Consider the following 20,817-nt stretch of genomic DNA (forward strand, 5'->3'; position numbering starts at 1 on the left):
TCAGACCGTAGAGAAATAGATTTAACTAGCCTTTTGTCTGCATGAAATAAACATTGCATGGGAGGTTAAATGCTCCATCATATGACTGCTTGGCAACGAATCTTTCTATGTACCTACTGTAGTAATATTGAAAATACCTGTGACACAAAGTGAAATTATGTAGACTGTTCATTTTCAGCAATTAATTTTAAGCTTATTGCTACAAAAGATTGTGAAACAGGCAGATATAAACAGATAAAGCACATTTTTTACTGCTCCATTCTTTGCAACCTAAAACTAAGCAGCCTTACATTTACTGAAACACTTCAAGGTAATTCTGTTATGACAGGCAACACAGTAATCAATACAGGGCAGTGAGCACAACACACCAGGCTCCAAGGGTAACATGGAAAACAAGGTCTCTGACTGGTCATACGACTGACACTACTTGGGCTTTATCCAGGGATATAATAAATAAACAAGATGGCGTCTCATTCACTCACCATGCAGCACTTAAATGCTGAGGACAAGAAAGATCCATAAATAATGGGGGAGTTAGATGGTAGATATATGTTTGGCCTGGGAAATGGCCGGCTCTGTGTTTTATGGGGCTAGTTGCAATGTTGATGAATATTTGCCGGTTCGGAATCATAGCTTAATGTCAGCCCACAATTTGTTGCAATTAGCCGGGTGATTTATAGGAATGCCAGGGCCAAGTGCATGGTAACAATTAACACAGCTTTCTGTAGGCTTTTTATTAATGGGGTGTCGCACCAGAGGAAGGTCTCAACCAAAGCTAGTACATCTGCAGGCCTCTTGGTGTGTGGCACCGTCAGCAGCAAAGATGGAGGACAGACTAACCCAGTTCAGCAAAAGCCAGACGGGCTGCGCAAAAGAGATTTTCTCTCTCTCTCTTTTTATTCCGTGTGTGTGTGGAATCAACCGTTTGCGCATACAGTATGTTGTGTATATATGATGCTAACCTTTTTGTAATTGTAAATAATTCATACTTTATTTTTATATTTAATCTTAAACATTATTTTGTTCATATACAAATTAGAATACAATGGTTGATACATGCATTTTAGTTTTCCTGTGACAAAAAAATTAATCAGATGAAATGCAATATTTGTGGGCTATTATGATGATTTTTCTGTCTAATTAAATTGAATTTACTGCCTTATCAAATGTTATAAATAATTGAAATTTTAAAAAAGTATGGTAAAAAATACATATACATTTTCAAATATAATTTCTACTTCTCATAAGTAGCATTTGGCATTTAAGTACTTTTTTTAAACTATGCACTGAGACAAACAGTTAAAAAGGAACCAAACAGCTGTTCTGTCTGGCAATAACAGGGTTCAAGTGGAGCGATGTGCCCCTAAACGGCTAATAAACGGCACAAAATGAGCCTGCAATTAAATTTATACACTTGATTGCACTGCTGTCATGTCCACTACAGGCTTATCGAACACCTGGGATCTATTTCCTAATAGAACCTTGGGGAGAGTGGGAAAGAGAAAGAGGGGGGAAAAGAAATGAACAAAGCAATCTTTTTTCCCTGGTATTTTTGGCTGCTTTCTCAGACGTTTGTAGAAGATCCTCTTCATTCGAGCAGAGGGTTTGAGATTTTAAAGAGGAAAGACAAAAGAAGGCTGCTTTTATTGGACAATGTTGTATAGCTATAGCAAATTAGTTTTTCATGCATTTAAATTATTGAAGTCATTTGTAGTCATTAGTAAGCAGTGTTATGACACATCTTAAACCAAGGTTTGTGTTTATGGATTCAATCAAGGTGAGTATTAAAAAAGAACATTTGTACATGTAGATGTACTGCATCTTGCAATCTTAAATGTCACACCTTTCTAATTTTTGAACAATTGTGCAAGGAAAGCACTGAGTTGCATAAACATCTATATATGTTATTTGTGACCTGTCTCACCAAGTTACATGCGTCAATACATGATAATGAATAATGTTGTTGCAAATCTAATGAAATGACAGATTCTCTTCTAACTGACTCCATAAGCGCTGACACCACACTGCAGTACCTCTAAACCCAGCTTCAACACTCCATTTCATCATGAAAAAGGTGTCAGCACAGCAAATTATAATCGTTAATAAACCTTTATTCGATGGTGTTTGACAAAACTGTGACATTCCTGTGAAAATGCTCGTCTTTTGCTCGTGTCTAATATAATGTTCTCTTCTCACATCCATCTCTAACTCACTCTGAATACATAAGGGCAAACATTTTTGCCCTTCTCAAGCATGTATGCTGATATACTGCCAAAAAGCACTGATTGAGCAGACTGGTGAAAACAAATGCAGAACCAGAAATTCCACACTACAACAATTCTGACCAGTACTATTAATGAAAATTTTAAACATGTAAATAGACATAGAATAATAGAGGTTGTCTCGAGCTCTTCCTCTCTTTTGTATCAGTGAAAAAAAATGCAAGCAAAAGGTTCAACTTTGTGAACAATGAAGGTGTTCACTGCATTAGAATGAGTTAGCGTCGTCAAGAATCATACACTGCGTCTGTGTTCTGTTCTTCATCTACAGCAAGACTTCCTTCTCCCTAAATTTCCTTCAATTTGCTAATTACACCGGGCAATTTCAGAGAGCTGGGCTGATAGAAAAAGTCACGTTTTAGGGACTCTGGGCCCACAATCTGTCTCTGACCACTGCTAAGTCACATAAAGTATGTGGCAGGAGGCCAACAATAATTTTGCTAACCCTTTTTTAATTGTGGGAGGGTCATTCACAATGCCCAGTAGAAAGCATTAGCCACTGAACTGCGACTGACAAGGGCAGGTTTCCCACCAGCAAGAGGCACCTTGCAGGCAGGCCAAGAAGGCACAAAAAAAACTGTAATAAGTATGCCATATTAAAAGCTACATTTTAGTGCAACCTGGAACTGGTTGTATAATTTAAAAACAACGAGAATCTAATGTGTTTGTGTTTCTTTTCTTGTACTTTATGTAAAATTCAAATTTTTAAATTTTGGGGGGACTTAAATATAGCATTTCTGTGCTGGGAATCAAAACCATAAATTATTCAGTCAGCTCCTTATTTGATTATGTTTGCTAATTTTGTGACCTTGTCAACCAATTATTTGGCAATCTCTGCCTTTCTCTCTACTTACCTGGTTCACTGGTTCACTGAGTGGCTAATGGTATTTTAACTTGGCCAAATTATGAGAGCTCTTCTGAAGTAGCCGCAACACAATTGGTTCAATATGTTTCAGAGTTGGAAATTTAACAAAGCAACTTTTTTGAAGAATTCACAGGTTTATCTAAAGGATTTATCCTCAAGGATGAGGAAATAAGGAAATATACATTCGCTTCTCTTTCTTACTCTTGCCTTAAATTATCCATTTTTGACAGCTGACTAACAATCATCATTACAGCTCAAACAGTTACCTGTGAGAATGGCCATAAATCTTGTTAAAATAACCAAAACCGTCTCTTGTGCTTTTTTCCCCACAAGAAGCAACCTGTCTGTATGCACACACCATCTGTACATAGTTAGAGCCGTATGCACACAGATGGCAGCCAAACACTCCCAAAGTTGCTCCGTCCGCACGTCTAACCTTACAAAGCAAACTAATTAACAGTAAAACGCACAGAAAAGGAAGGAGCAGTTTGAAAGAATTTGCAACGACTCTAATGAGGAGAGAGAACGGTCATCTATATAGTAATGCCAGAGGGATGGGGGGACTACTACTGAGGCTCTAGGTTTACTGCCCTCTTTAAGATCCATAGTAAATGAGGGCTACTTATCGTCAAGCCTCTGCCCCAACACACAAGCCTTTAACAGCATGGTGCAGGGCATAGGGCAGGCATCAGAAAGAAGGGAGATGAGTGGCGGCGGAGCTGGGGGAGGAATCTTGATTTACCAAATAAGATATCGCTAGAAGTGCTCGCTCTCACACACTTAATTGTAAGAAGCAAGCCCGTAACATGTTATCCCGAGGTTTAGTGGTCAGTAATACGAGCATTAGGTAGGTTTTGCTACAAGCCCAAGTTTTAATCTTTTTCTTAGTTAAATATGTAAAAGACTGGTTACAACTTTATCTCTATATTTGGATCCACCTGTTATGACAAAACTAAATAACTTTGTGCCAGCTGTGTGCAATTTACAAAACAATATTTAGTTTATTTCCTTTAAATGACAAGCAACCAGTATGGAACTTGTGTGCTGTTGTGGTTGTTGTCTTTTCATGAGACAGTGTACCCACACTTTCAGTGGCCCACCATACTGATGAAATTCATTTTGTGAAAAGGAGGACAACTCCTTGGAAAGTTAATTAGTAGGAAACAAGCGGAGGAAAAAGCAGGAAACGAGAAATGACCCAGCTGCCAAAAGTAATAACGTTTTCATTATTTATTTCATTATTCATTTATGGATGTGTTCAGACAGAATTAATAATAGAAATCCCTGAGAGAAAATGTTTGCACTGGAACTCTATTACGAGCAGGCCAAGTCCAGTGGCACAGTTAGTTAACATGCACAAATGTACTGCCCCCGACAAATAACATATCAAGTGGATCCCTGAATTATTTTGTGCTCCCAAACCTCTCTCTTTCAATTCTCTGCTTTTCATTTAATTGTTTCAGTCAGGGTTAAGGTTTTATTCAAACTGCTACTCCCTGCTACCTTCATGGAAAAATAAAACAATTTAAGAAAAAGCTAAAGCAATTCATCTGCTGCCAAATGCTGTAAGAACTGTATCGCAATAATCACCATGGCATCCATTTAAATGTCTATTGCTCTGTTTTCATAATAAAGTGAGCTGTCCATTTCTCCCTGAGAAAACTAGTAATGAAGCACAGAATCAATTAGAAGTCCCTTTGGAGAGTGGAATTTGTGCTGTTCCATTACACATTTCTTCTTTTTAGTCCAAACATTACTCTGCATGATATTCCCTGATCTGGCCTGTGTTTGCTTTTTCTCAACTGTTTACTGCAACACTTCCAGGCCAACTCACATTTGATTTTCCCCACAGAGATTCCAAACTCACTCCCAATACACGCTCTGGAGAAAATGAGGCCGGAAAGGAGTAGTGGCGATTCATTCAAGGCTGTCCAAAGATCTCTATTACAAAAGCAGATTTTATTTTCACTTCCAAAACAGACATCTCTGATAAAAAGCATGTCAAAGGCAACTGGGATGACTGGTTTTTCTCTTGGCATATTATTTTTCACTTATCAAATGTGTTTCCCTCACCAGCCTCCCAACCACAACCTACCCACCCAATTCCTGGCTTTACTATACTAAAGAAAATTGAGAACGGATGGCGAGGGACAGAGCGCCTCATTGGATCGATCTCTATATCTATAGAAGATACGGTAGAGTTGGTGTGTGTGTGTGTCGGGTGGAAGGGAGGTAAAAACAAAAAATGAAATACAAAATAAAAAAAAAATAAGAGCCTTGGCCATGTGTCAGTTGAGCATTTCTACATTAGCCATACGTAAGGCATTTCTTTCTTCTTCACTTATTCACAGCTCAAAGCACCAGGGCCACGGCCATGTGTGAATAATCACACAGAGGGCCTCAGAGGTGCCCTCGCCGCCTTACAAGAGGCTGGGTGCAAGGGCAGATGGGGGGAGGCGCAAGTTGAAGGAGTCGAGAGATGGGGGTAGTCGTAAACGTTAACACGTTTAGGATTTGGATATCCTCACAAGCTTGTCTCATTAGCTGCTAATTGGCAAGACTTTCCCCCATCTTTTGTTCTGCATAACTTTTGTCTTTTTTAGGGGGTGGTGGGAGGAGGGGGGGGGGGGCGGTGGAATGGTGAACTACATATTTCAAGCGCTCCATGCTTCGCTGAGAGAGAGTAAAGCCCATATTACAGCAACATAAACACTTCTGTCCTACGATTAACCTTAAAAAGCAACTGAGTGCAAAACTGAACGCTCAACCTGCTCAACCAAATTAGCACTGAGATCAAGGGGGAGAGCGAGATAGAAAGAAAGAGAGAAAGAACAGTGAATGAGAGAGAGGGCGAGAGGCAAGGACAGGGGTTATTTTCCCCCTTTTTCCGCTCCTTCACCTTTGCCAACTGGGAAATTGTAGAAAAACATCAACACAGCTAAACGGCAAATTATTACCAAAGCTCCCCTCAGTGCTGGGTCCACAGCAGACATATTGGAGTTGTCATGCAGGGGGATGGCCAATACTTTCCTAGAATTATTCTGAGTATTGCACTCTTTGACAAACATTAAAAGAGACAAACAAATACATAAGTAAATGTGTATTTTCCTACAAGCAAAGACGACTTGAAAGAAAGACAGGAAGAAACAAAAACTGAGAAAATAGGTCTCCATATTAACAACACAGCCTCCTGACAGTCCAAGTGGATTATACATTTACAGAAGTAGCCACTTGAGTCTGCATGAACCCTATCCTTAAGGCAGATCCTGGCCATGACTGCTGATTTGAAAGTCATGTGTGCACCTTCAGGATTTTTTTCTGCCAACGTGACTGTCTGTCTGTGTCTCCATCTGTCTCTCTCTCTCTCTATCTATCTTACTCTTTCTATCCCTTTGATTCTACAGAGATGTAACTGTGCCCTGAATGCCAATAAGGACCGGATAGATGGCAGGTCAATTGTCCATTCCTGTTTCTTTAGGGGATTTCATTTTTTTCTAGAAAGGTATTGGATTTCAGGACCGTGTAATTCAGAGAAAACTATGTCTGAAGTAATCTATTTTAATGGACATCATTAAAATGAATAGACAGAGATATAGTGTGTGTCTGTCTGTTTGTGGAGGGATTTTTATGATACACTGAAGAATAGAGGATGTATCAATACTTGCTTCTACTGACAAATGGAATAATATTATGCACTTAAAAAATCCAGACTGTGTACTTTATTACCAACAGGTGCATGATGTCATTACATTACTACAACTTTTTTTTTGGATTGTTTTAAGTTGAGGAAAAGCTTGTGATCACAGCTGAGGAATGAGAGGAGTACCTGAGGAATGTTTAACTCATAAATGATGCAAAGCTTATCAACAGCATGGAGAAGGAAACACTGGAAAACAGTGGAAAAGAAACATGATGGTTACAATTACTGTAAGAGCGAGGCTCTGTTTTATGTTAAGAGAGATGTCAGAGAGGGTTAGGAAGCTGGGTCATAGCCCTCATATGCTGTTTAACACCTGACACCAAGGCCTAACCAAGGTTCATAACTCATATGGAAAGAGAGGTGAAGAACAAACAGGGAGGGGGAAATAAAGAAAAAAGAATAGAAAACAGAAGAGCAGTCTTCAGTCAGGTTTTTTTGGACATCATACTGACTTACTGTCAAACTCCTGTCACAACTATGCAATCCCAAAACTGTACAATCTAAAAAGTAACTGCTTTAAGATATAAAGCATTATATACAAACAATTATTTTGCTTATAACATTCAAACAGCTAAATCAAAGTAATAAATTCTAACCAATGACATCTGACTTCTAACACTGTCCATGGACTCAGAGTGAGTGAGGCCTGTAGAAAATCACAGTAGGTCACAAACGGCCAGCACATGAGTCCTTGGCTTCATCCAACATCCAGCAGATCAAGGGCCTTGAACTAAAGCAGTACTGACACTGACCTCACTGAGACCCAGCAACTGAAACAGCCCTAACAAGGTATTAGCAGGCACCTCTGTATACCCTCCAACTCTCAGCCCGGGTCTAAAGAAACACAGCTGCACAGGGTGTTTTTCAGGGCGGAGGGCAAACCTGCAAGCAACGTGGTGCCCCCGGCTAAGCTCAAGGGTGCAGCTGGAAGGTCAAGAATTCAAAGCAACGGGGGGCAAAGTTTACAGAGATTATTTTTTACTGGCATTTTTCTCTGTCCAACATAGCACTTATCGCACTAAATTCTTTGGATATCAATTTTTAGGGTAGTCTTCTACCATAATTTAATGATTATATACAATATATATGCATTTCCTGTCATAGCGGGTATGAGTGTAGTTTGCCCTCTAAAAATGTGGTATAACTGTGTGTTTTTGTGTGTGTGTATGCATGTGCAAGCACGTATGGCGGTCGTCTCTGTGTGACTGTGGGCGTCTGGAGGAGAGAGAAGCCTCATCTGTTACCAGCCCAGCCCGGCCGGCCCGCCACGTGAAGTAGAGCGACAGGGTGTCACCACCGACGACAGTGATAGATGCCCTAAATTCAGTAGTCAACTTGGGCAATTGGACACATTAACAACAGGCACCTGCTTTCCCCCGTACAAATCTATTAAAAGATAACAGCAATGGCGGCTCCTGCACTATTAGTAAATTATAGCTCTGTCTGAGTGTGAGGTAAGTGTGGGCCTCCCTTCTCTCGCTACCCCCTCCCATTCCACTCTCCTTCTCATTCTTATTGGCAGTCTCACAGTGCCACCCAGTGGCATTAATTTATAATGTTTTTCTAAAATGTGGAGCAATATTTGAACATGGACAAAAAAAGTCAACAGATGAGACTATGTTTACACAAGAAAATCATTTATCTGCTCTTATCTGAGGGCAGGATCCATGTACTATTATACAAAATAACTGACAATTGGAGTCTATAAATTACACTCAAACTACAATCAATTTATCATTACACTGCATTTATCAAAATAAGTCCCATTGTAAATGGGCCAAATTATTATTATTTTAAAATTCAAAATAATAAAAATTATAAATGTTGCCAGCAATTATCCACAATCTAAACACAAATAAAAACTCCATACTAAACATAAAGCCAATATTCACACATGTACAAATTTGCCATGACAATAAGCCCTAAGGCCAGTCTCATTTACAGTGGATCATTTAATGTTCCTTGGGGTGAAAACCTTTAATCAGTTAACAGTTAATCTCAGTCTGTGTATGTGTGTGTGATAGTGTATGTGTGTTTCAGTGGATTACACGTGTGTAGTTCATCTTCACCCTTGTGTGCACCTTATGGATTTCTCTTACAAGCTACTTTTCCATAAACAAGTCTTTCCTTGGGCTGAGTGGGCCAAATGGCCAGTGATTGGAGACAATGTGGCTGACATAAAACCATTATGACCTACTCAAGACCTGCTCTATTAAAACATTAACAGCAGACCAGCACTCTCAACATGACAACATTATGACATGTCTTGGGCTAGAGCTCAGGTATGCCACATAAGTGTGTCACATAAATTTGCTGTGGGTAAATATTTCTGTGTGCTCTTGGAAGGGGGGTGTGTGTTTGCAAGCTGGCCAAGAATAAAGGGAGGACAAGACCAGTAAATACTTTTACAGCAGGCAATTTGTCAAGAAGTGTAAATGTCTCCAATTCCCAACAGCACTGGAGTAAAATTTACAGTCACTCTGAAAGTGACAATGCACAAAAAAGGACCACTTTTTACTCTCTCTTATCTCCCTCAGACCACTAAAACCTTCCCATAAATCTCTTCCGGTCCCCCCAGATGTCTGCTGTTGTCAGATATCATGCCTTGACAATGCCTTCTACCATCATTGTCTTGACAGAAATATGATATGTGAAACTGCAATGTCACATCACTTAACATGATTTATCCTAAGCAAGTCCGCACCATTTTAATCAATCAAAAATGTCACCTTTTTTCCTGTAATGATGGTAGAGGTATAGGATCCCTGTGTTGGGGTGATCTATAAGACTTATCTAGGCTAGGCTACTGATTTATGACTACTGCCGGCTAATGTACTAAAGGAGCCTCCTCTCTTCCTGTCTTCAGGGTTTCTATCAAATTGGCAAATAAGTAGGGCAGTATTACCTCATGGGCAGGGAGGAAGACACTTCATGTTGAGTGTGAATCCTATGAATACGAAGTGATATGTGTTTGAAACCTATAGATTATCCCTTTAATGCGCCACCAGATGAATCTGTTTTCTGGGCCCTGTATATGAACTCCATACATTCATGATGCTGCAAGGTAGTTTGGACAAACGTGTCCACAAAATGTCAAACAGTATGTATGGTGGTTGCTAATGGGCTTGGCTATGGGCTTGGCTGCTTACACATACTTTGATCAAATGTCTCACTAAACTGGTTGTTCGGTAAACATTTTAAAGCCTCACTGAATTATTGTGGCTTTCAGAAAATCAACATCAATGTATTAACAGTATATCAGACTGGTTATTTCAGCTTGTTCCAGTAACTTCCAAATACTGCAAGACCAACCTGCCATAACAATACATTTACCAAATCATAGCAAAATACTATATCTGGAGATGAACTAAGGGCTTCATCATGGTAAACAATGATTTGAATAATTAGTGAATAAAAACCATCAACATGAGCAGCTCCAATGGACGAGTTAATCTGCTTAACAATGTTTCCTCTATACTGGACACATGGCAAAATACATGCACTTCCCTCTCACTGAGTTGCACCTGATCGCAACCTAACCCACACACAAATATCTTGATACTCGAGTAAGTTAGGCATTAACTGCATTGTGAAATAGAGCATGGCCTTTAGACATCCACATTGTATTGTAAAGTCCAACAAACAGTAAAAGTAGACTGTAAACTGTACCTGTGACCACAATGGAGTGACTGGATCCACATGCCATGAGCTTCACCCCACCCAACCTGGCAACTGTGAACTCTCTCAGATGGGCCTCCTCTGGACTGATTTCCCCTGGCCTGCCATGTCCATTCTGGCCCAGCTCCCCACTACCCCAGCAAAGCAGATCCATATCCAACTCACACTGTACGTCCTGAAAACACAGACAGGCAAGAGAGATGTATTTAAGTGACATGAGAAAAGTAAGGAATGTTTGGTTAGTACTTTTTTCAACATCATTGGTTTTATTTCATTCACAAACCAGAACTGTGGATATGCATGAAAATGGTTTTCTCTAAGGTTTGGACTCAGATTTTATGACCTGAAGATATATAGCAGTAGTTTCCATATACTGCATATACATCCTATACAAATATAGAATATATTTTTATATGTTCAAGTGAACCGGAGTCATCTGCCACCATTTGTGTATGAAAGACCTAGTCCCATAGTCTATAGTAAGATGTGAAATGGTGGAAATGTTTTCATACAGCTGTTTACATTAATACTGGCCTTCTAGTCAGCATTAAGGTTGCATAAAACCAATCTGAAGTTCCCAGCCTTATTTGTAATGAACTGTGGATCCGATGCAGATCACCAATATTCCTCTCAACATGTTTATTTAAAATTTGCCCTCTGTGCTAATTAGAATGTGACCCGCACACGCATACAAACACACACACGGAAACCATGTGTGTGTACACAAACATACTCACACCCCACAGCGATATTACCAACACAATTCCATCCGACTGATATTGGAATTTTCCGAAAGAGCAAACCAATAGATAACCTATTACAAAACTATAAGAGATCAATAGCTAATTTCTTTGCATTGATTACCACTTGGACATTTAACATGCACTCTGTGGCCACAATGTGTGTTCCACAAGCTTAGATCCCCATTGGCCCTCATGAGTATTAAAATTATCGATTCAGACAGAGGACTAAAAATGTCAAGCTGTTCATTAATCTTAATAAAGACTGGACTTGACCAAGGCACCCTTTCTCCCGATGCAGGGATACAACCAAGGAGCACATACACGGCATAGATTAATGAGCTTCTACTGAGGGATGTGATTTAAGTCTTTCCCATAAATGGATCAATTGCAAAAGAACATGTCTTTTATAATAGTACTTACTTTTACTTAGTGTGCAGCTAAACACATTTTACAATTCATGTTGACTACTCAATAGTTGGTATTTGATTGGAAAATTAAAACAAACTTCACAAAACAACAAGGAGCACTGCGGTAATGAGGTCTTTGTATGATATGAAGCTGCATCAGCTGTTATGCTACAGATGGCCCTCTGCAGTCTATAATGGACAAATGTTATCAGGCGCTGCCTAACAGTCAGTTTCATCTCTGTCTTATGTAGATGAGTTTCAAGGCATGCAGGGCTGTCCTTAGCTTAATGAGGGCCCTAAGCAGGATTTGATTTGCTCACTTTTCTTACTTTTAATTACTTTCATATTTCTGCCACACTCACTCATATGTTTCCTGCTCACGACTGATTGGCAGCTAAGCTGTTGCCATAATTTCCAGGCACATCCACTAATCAGGGAGAGTGGTACCAGATTGTTTCAAAATAAATACATGTATACAATGGTTCTTTCACATAAAACACATTTTTCAATAGACAAAAACAATAACAGCTGAAAAACCATTTTTGCTGGCCACCCAAGACAGTGACCCCTTAACTAAATTCTTTGCATAAAGAAAAAGTTCTAAGCTTTTCGATGTCTGCCACACCTGGCAGAGTTACTATGCTCCGATTCTGATAGAAGTTTTGCTGTAAACATCCCAAAAAATGTATGATTAAAATAAATAAACCTCCAGGGAGTAACAGCTTAGGCCACTACAAACCACAAATCAAGTCATGCCATTTGGAGATGCTGTTTCTTGCTCCCCTGCACACATCCCTCTGGTGAAAAATGCATCTTCCAGATTTTACAGAAGCTTCTGGTTACGCACATTTTTTCTCTATTATGTCTCTGCATATGTTGCATTGTTTTGCTTTCTGCAGGGGCTATCTTCTGACTGTTTTGGCTTTTACAGGCCTTGTTCTCAGAATGGGTATTGTGAGGAAGCTTAGCCAGAGTGTAAAGAAAGGTGATAGGAGGCAAACTTGTGCTTGTTCACAGACTATAATAAGATTAGTTTCAACAAAAAACAACTCCAGAATAATGGAAAGAAAACAACTCAAACTTGATGGCATGATTACATGCACACAGCTACACAAACCAGGGTCCAATGTAACATTTTTTCACATCGGCCCACTTGGTCAATAGATCAGAGTTTTACTGGCCCAGCAGAAGAAAATGAAAATAACTTTCTTCCATAATTCTGGTGATTTATTCATTGTATACATAATGCATACAACAGTGAAGTTCCCATTAGATTTGGTTGTTTTCCTTTAGTTATGGATATGTAGTGTTGATATATTGCACAAACAGAGTTTCCACCAGAAAAGTTGATAGGCCCGGCGGCAGCGGGGGTGTTACCGGTGATACACAGTGCAGATTACTTCTTGTTACTTGTTACATTACTTGCCCAAAGCACCCACCATCGCTTTTTTATAGACATGAAACCCATTTAGTTCATTTTCGCACATCAGCACCCACATTCATCAAATAAAAAAAACTAATTTGTAAAATACTAAGCATCTTATCAATACTTAGTCAGATGACGGACACTATAATTATAAACTGAAAGTGTCGGCTCCATCTGCAGTAGCAGCAGAGTCTCAGCACAGAGTAGCGAAGTGAGACATCTGTCCTCCCTCCTGCTCTCTGCTGTAAACACACAGAGTTGCACTCATGTCTCTCCGGGTCTTAGTGCTTTTTTTCGGCAGAAACTCTTCTGCTTTCTGCCTGCTCAGCCTGCTCTCGGTGTTTGTCTCTCCTGATGGCAAGCGGGTTGCTCCGGTTCTGGTTTTAAGTTGGCGGTTGTCCCGCTGGCAGCAGCCTGAAGCCCGCCATCATTAACTCCTTAGTAAGGGGAAGATCTAAACTAAAAATCTAACGTTAAAGAAGAAGAAGTAAGCGCTCTACAGATATTGAGCGTCATCAACGAATATCTTATCTTGTAAAATGTTCGGTGTAACTGGTAACACTGGTGTTGTCAGTGGGAAAATTTCCTCACCATGGCACCACAGCACCATGGCTGGGTGGCAAGCAAGACACAGGAACTTCGCTTAGGTCTCTGTCTCTCTCTCCGTCTGTCTCCCTCTTGATCACACACTCGCTACACACTGAGCTAATCCTTAAAGAAGCTACTTCTATAACACATTTTAGTTTAGAAAACATCTTGAAATACTTTTTTTTTTTTTTAAATTCCCTGATTCTTAGGCCAGGTGGGGGGTCAACTCAGGCCCGGTGGGCCAGCGGCTGTAACACACTGGTGGAAACCCTGCACAAATATGCAAAATATAAAATTAGGCACATATTGGATCAGTAAATGAATGGTGTATAAATGATTGGAGTTATTCATTGCTGCCAACAGTGTCCTCCTCTATAAGGGGAATCTGGGTAAAAGGGGAATCCATTTAGGATTCTTTTAAAAACTAGTTACAGCCTATAACTATTAGTATAACTGCATCAACAAGGGATAACATTTCAGTAACCTTTTCAAAACTATAAAAAGCATATGAAATGCACAAGACCAGAGACACTATGTTTGAAATAACAATGAAAGAACAAAAACACTGAGCTTGACATGGGCTAAAAACTTCAGAGTGTTTTCAAACAGCCCCACAGCTCGCTGTCCACTAGCAAGACAGACAGATGGTAATACAAAACTCTTAAATCTAGCTGAGTGTATATGAGCTGGGACAAAAAGGGCGGTCACTTTCCAAAATCCAACGCAGTTATTCAGAGCAGCAACGGAAACACAGAGTTACACTTGCAGCTGGTACATCAACAGAAAACCACACAAGCTTAGGTAACAATCTATTGTCAGTAACGTATTTTCTGTTATCTCCAAAACAAAAATGTGAGCTACCGCTTCCTCCACCAGGCCAACGCTCAAGCCACCCACAGCACTTCTCTGTCCTCAAAACAGAGAAGTGCTGTCTCTTACAACAACTGTTTTTCAAAGGGACTTACCCATGACTCTGATTGGCTGTCACTGGCCAGGCCAATCAACTTGCCCCGCATAAACTTTAACTGGCTCGGTCCATCAGTTATGTTGGACCCTGAAATATTTGAAATAATATCTGTCTTTAACAACCAACAAAGTCCCCCCTTAAATAGGCCCTCCAATCTGACTAGGCAAAATCATATTCCTCTCAGTGGTGTTTCAGTCTTCCATACCTATAACAGGTAAACAACAATGTTACTTGTATAAGTACACATTGTCCATATTAACAATACTTAACATATTCCCTAACATAAGCCAAAATACATATGAAGCAAACAAATAAACGTTTAACTCAATACAATAAATCCCCCCACACTTAGTCTAAACCATGACATCACTGGTGATGTTAGCAAGAACTTAAAAGCAGGAAGTAGTTGGGCGACTCGCCTTTTTATCTCCTGGAAGGCATGGTGAGTATGGTAAAAGTAATAGAACAAGGTAATACATGACTCAAGACTAAACTGATAAATAATAACTAAACAATACTTGTCTATGTTTTACTTGATCCAAAAAATGTTGATGGTAGCTGTGACAAACAATGCTTAATACAAACAAACCCAGGATAGTATGCAAAAGCAATGCTACAAATAGAGATATTAAACTGGCTTAACAAACAAATGACAAGCATGGTAAGAAATACAGCAAAGTGTAACAGAACAAACTGTGTGGTCTCACCCACTTTGTTAGTTCTGGACATGTAATATTCTTTAAACAGGACCTTCCTCCCTACCAACAGAAACATGAGACATAACAATGAAATAAACCAAAGCTGGTAACAGCACCTAAGGGACATTATGGAGAATAATGCATATCTTTGACTTGAAACCAATAAGGTATAAACGACTTTGTCTGAAGTTGCACTTTTAGAAACAATGAGAAATTCACACTTTGACCTTGACATCTTTTTTAGCACCACATCTTTTCTAGTCAAAGTTTTTATTTGTTCACTCCAGTGAGATAAAATGAAATTTACTTGCCACAATCACAAAACATATTACCCTAAAATAAACACCTAAATACAGTACAGACTAGTGTTACTGTGTAACTATCCCTGACAAGTGTGCACAAGATCAAACACAGAAAGGCAGAAACGAGGGCACACCGCTAGCTTCCTGTTAAGACACTTACCACATAACAACAACTTCTGCAGTTCGATTCTGCTGCAGACCTTTGTGGCATGTTATACCCCTCTCTAGCCACATACCCCTCTCTACCCACGTTTCCTGTCTCTCTGTGCACTTTCAGCTGTGAAAGGCTAAATTAAATGTTCAAAAAAAGCCAGAAACACACTCAGCAGGACACAGCAACCAGCAACTAACCTGTGCCAATGTTGGAAAGGAAAAAACTTTTCATTTCACGGTCTTCTTATTCACACTTTCTCTTCTCCCATTATTACTTGTGTCTATTGGTCCCTTTGTTTTCTCAAATTGGTCTTGTTGCCCTGACTCCATTTCCCCCCCCTCTTCCCATTGCACTGACCACATTGGCAGGGTAACTGTCTCCATAGCACCTTTTGTTGACAACACACCAGCTAATCGAGACAAGCATACTTTCTAAACTGTGGCAAACTTTGAAAGGACAGGAGGTATTTAAGAATGGCAATAGCACAAAAACACTGGTGGTGCCTTAAGTATTACTGAATTGCATTTATAAGTTTGACCACAGACATTAAACAGATGACTGGGTTTGCAGATTTGCACATCTTGTAAATGACCTTTTCTAATCCACAGGCTTTTTTAACAGAAGACATTTTGACATGTCACAGTAGGAAAAGCACAGGTGTAAATAAAAAAAAGATGGCTGAATTCCATTTAGCTGCTTAGGCATCAGGGGTCTGGTATAGTGCATGCTGGCTCACTGTCACACTTGCACATGACTTACAGGGGTACTTGAATAGAATGGAGCCATGTTATTATTAGTAACACCTGTAGTTTTCCTACAATGACAAGTCAAAATGTCCCCTGTGAAAACGGCCTATTATATAAACAGCTGTGTCATACTATGAAATAGGTTGTGTCCTAAATCACTCCCTCAATCACTTAGCGCTGCAATGATTAGTTGATCAATTGATTAGTCCATCGACAGAAAATTAATCTATGATTGTTTTGATAATCAATTATCAGTCAGTCATTTTGAGTGATTTCTTAAAAGAAAAAATGCCCAACTTCTCTGGTTCCAGCTTACTAAATATGAATATTTTTTGGTTTATTTAGTCTTTTATGATAGTAAACAGAATATCTTACAGTTTTGGACTGCTGGTTGGAACAAAACAAGGCATTTTAGGCTGCACCTTGGGTTTTAGGAAATGGAAACCATTTTCATAGACTAATTGATTAATCGAGAAAATAATCAACAGATTAACCAATAATGAAAACAATCGTTACTTGAAGCCCTGCAAACACTCATTCACTACTCCCTATATGAATCACACTCAATAGTTTACTCAATAGTGAGCAGCAACTTTTTTTTTGGACACTCCTAATCATCATTTTGTGTCATCACTGACAGCTGCAGAGTTGCACTTGAGTCATCTTAGCATCTACATTGTGGGATTGTTGGTAGAAAGTAGTGTGCATGCCACAGACACTGGAATATAATTTTTGAGGGCACTATGCTGTATAGTATACTGTGGACAGATTTACACTCAGAATTTGGACACTCAAATAAAATGGCATACAGTAAATACAGTATAGTGCATTATATAATAAATAGGGAGTGATTTTGGACACAGTCATAGTAAATGGGAGGTCTATTTACTTGACTAATTCTCACTGTGATGCTATCCACTTTTTCTAAACATTTCATATATTCAAACCCTTACTTGGAGGTAAATAATATGTAAATTAGATTAAATACATGTACATATGTAATTCACAATATTAAGATAATAAGCATGTGAATAAGTAGGCTATTTTTGTATGGCTAGAAAAGAGCTTCATATTACATCAAGTGAGCAGACTACATAATTTCCTTAAATTAGGCCTCCCTCCACAGTTTCACAATTCTTCTCTCATGGAGCACATGCAGTACTGTAGTACACCTACATGGTTGTTTTTTCAATAGCCAAGTGCACACATTGTGGGACAATATATTCACATTTTTAGATAAAACGCTAGCAGTAAAGTATTGTGAGGGAGTTAATAAGCCCATTAAATTACCAGCTAACAAATTACCGAAATGCCATCTATAATGACATTTTCAGAATATGATTTTTTTTATCACTATTTTGTTACTTTTACTTATTCAAACCAGAAACCAGAAACTCAGGAAGCTAATTGGGGGGAGGGATATTGAAGCTTTTTGTAACTAGAACAGTGTGTCTCAAATGGTATCGTTACTGAAAATTTAAGGTGTTAATACTTACCGAAAAACGTGTGGAAAAAAGTTAACGTTACTGTTGAGAGAGGCAGACTGGTGTTAGCCGGCCAGCTTCATGGACCACCACGGCGTGAAAATAGCCCCACAACGTCAACAAGCTGGCACGCGCAATTGGTGACCTACCGGTGTTACTGTGTTTTTCGGATTTTCTTTACAGTCTATGGTTACACCGTATTTGGTGATCCGTCAGATTCTGTAACCTGCCCTGATCTTACCACAAACCACAGACTGTATAAAATAATGGACACGCCGTGACATCACTCATTGGTTTGTGGACTGACATTTGGAGGCCTTGAGTTTGACATTTTGACTGCCGCCATTTTGGATTTTTTGAGGCGGAAGTAATGAGAAGTGACCACATCTGGGGCTCTTCTCATTTCTCTATGGGTACATCTCAAGTCTCTTAATTTATGTCTCCTCCATGGATGTATTATAGGAATAAAAGAATAAAAAGAAAAAAAATGGCGCCCATTCAGTCCTATAGGAATTGCTCGCCTGGCGCATATGCCAAAAAAAGTTTCTAGCTTTTGGGTTTGCTTCCGCGTTGTGCGGCCCACTGAATATGCGCAGTAGTGTTTCCCCCCGCTGGCCCCGCTCGCGAGCTCCCGCTCAGCCCATAGACTTTACATTGTGATGACGTCACGGATTTTTAAATCGGTTTTCTCATCTTGAGGAAAGTTTTACAAATATAAAACCTCCATGAATCAAAAGTTCATAATAGAAAGAGTCATAATTGACGTTGTTTGCAGTTCGAGGTGTCCTGTCAACAGTTTTACAGACGTCTGTTTTACAATGGTGGTTTATAGGGAAAATCCTTTTTGGGCCGCAGGGGGATTTTTTGCTGCAATACCACGAGTGGCCACCGGGAAAAATTGGCTGCAAGGCTGAGCGACGGCGCCCTGTCCAGCTCTTATTATACATCCATGGGGTACATCTCAAGTCTCTTAATTTATGTCTCCTCGCTCCTCACCTGAACCGGAAGTTGTTCCTGATGCGCCACTTTGACAGCCGTCCCAAGTCTCTTATTCTGCTCCAAAGAGTGAGGAGCGAGGAAACACGAGAGCGGCCTTCGTCTTTTACTGGCCGACACACCCCCTTATTGGATATCAGTTATTGATTGGACGCTGCAGCTGATCAGACTGATCTAATACATCACCGCAGTTTCATACCGAAGTGGAGACAGATTACAGATTAAATTTAAGTGTATCATTCCCAAGTTTAATGTTTTGTTTTCTGATTCATTGTATAGTTAAAAATCTGTTAATTGTCGGTCTGATCAACAAAAGAACCATAAACAACTTTCTTCATTTATAAGAAAGTTTTTTTCTTCATGATGTTATTTCCTCCATTAAACTGTTTCTTGCTGACAGATAGACTCTTTCTGACTTTAATTTTATCCATAACAGTTAAACACGTCATTTTTACGTCATTTATCATCATTTCCATTCAGTCACATGTGAGGCTGAAAATTCCTGAGCGTCGGGTTTGATATGAATTACATCATTTCCATTTTCCCTGAGACATTCAGCCAAATACATATTTTCCAGTGTTCAGAAGACACCCTGGTCATATTCTGGGTTATTGATTGATGAATTTACTATCAGGATTATCAAAAATACAGATGCAAATAATCAATAAATAGTATAAACGCATTCTGCAAGTAGAAATGGTTCCTATGCCTCTGAGCAGGACGCAGTATAAATGCAGAATGCAGGTTTTTATTTTGGTTTTTGTTAAACAGGTAACAGGCTGCAGAGAGGAAACAGCCGCTCTAGCGGTGATAACTGTACACCTTTATTAGCATTAGCACAGTGCACATGTGTACAGACACAAACTCCATCAGAAGTTTCTTCAGCTGTTAAAGCCGACTGACAGCTGATCCAGCTGTGATCAGCTGTAGCCGTCATCAGAAACGGATGTCGCTTCACGACGCTTCAGAGGAGAGGACGTCTCATGTCTCTTAAAACAAATTTCTTCGTTTCCTCTCTCCTTGCATCCACGGTGGGAGGGACTAAGACGCAAGGATAAGACGCAAGTGACGTGGGTGCAATTTAAGAGACCTGGGATGCACCCTATGAGCGAGGATGCACAGGTGTATCCTTTGCGAAAGTCTTTTCGGCACCCGTGACGTAAAAAGAGGCGTGACATACAGCTGGAATGTACAAACATTTTGTAGTGCTTCACACAATAAAATATATGAAGGATATGTGTGTGTGTGCGCATGCGTGTTAAATAAAATATAACAATGTATGACATCAGTGCATTCTTGTCATATTATGCCACATTGTAATTCGAATGAAAAGTAAATATATACACTGTCATGAACACTGTTATGCTTATCTGTCAGAGATCATAAAAAAGGCAGCAGGCTGTAATCAAGCGGCAACCTCGGGCTGTAAAATGAAGCCAATGCGGGAGTGCCAAAAAGTGCAGTTCCTTGAATGGCCACTTGAGGCTGTCTCCAAAAGCGAGTCATTCCCCTTTCATGACAACTGTATGGGGGGTGAATTTTTTTATAACTCACCCGTTTAAATTTTATTAAGCCGCAAAGTTAGGCATAATGAAGGACATGGCTGCTTTGAGCGTCACAACCCCCGCAAAATTACTGGTCTCACTATCAGACTTTGATCCATTTGGTCTGATCACATTTCAAAAGCCTAGAAGAGCCGCATGATTTAATTGTTTCGTCCTCATTCAAGTTAGCCAGAGGGCTAAACTGGAAGTAGCCGACTCGGCCGGCGAATACTGCACTTG

General features: G+C 39.6%; 1 protein-coding gene across 4 annotated transcripts in view; it reads right to left on the reverse strand.

Annotated features, from left to right (window-relative positions):
- LOC137195356 (probable E3 ubiquitin-protein ligase HERC2) overlaps nucleotides 1–20,817 on the reverse strand; it is a 335,566-nt gene that overhangs the window by 312,983 nt on the left and 1,766 nt on the right. For all 4 annotated transcript variants that reach the window (XM_067607635.1, XM_067607631.1, XM_067607643.1 and 1 more), the window contains exon 2: nucleotides 10,514–10,697. In XM_067607635.1, coding sequence (XP_067463736.1) covers nucleotides 10,514–10,676 — 163 coding nt within the window. In that variant the 5' untranslated portion in view covers nucleotides 10,677–10,697. The remainder of the gene's footprint in view (nucleotides 1–10,513; nucleotides 10,698–20,817) is intronic.

Source organism: Thunnus thynnus, chromosome 2 (assembly GCF_963924715.1).
Source record: "Thunnus thynnus chromosome 2, fThuThy2.1, whole genome shotgun sequence".
NCBI classification, from domain to species: Eukaryota; Metazoa; Chordata; class Actinopteri; order Scombriformes; family Scombridae; genus Thunnus; species Thunnus thynnus.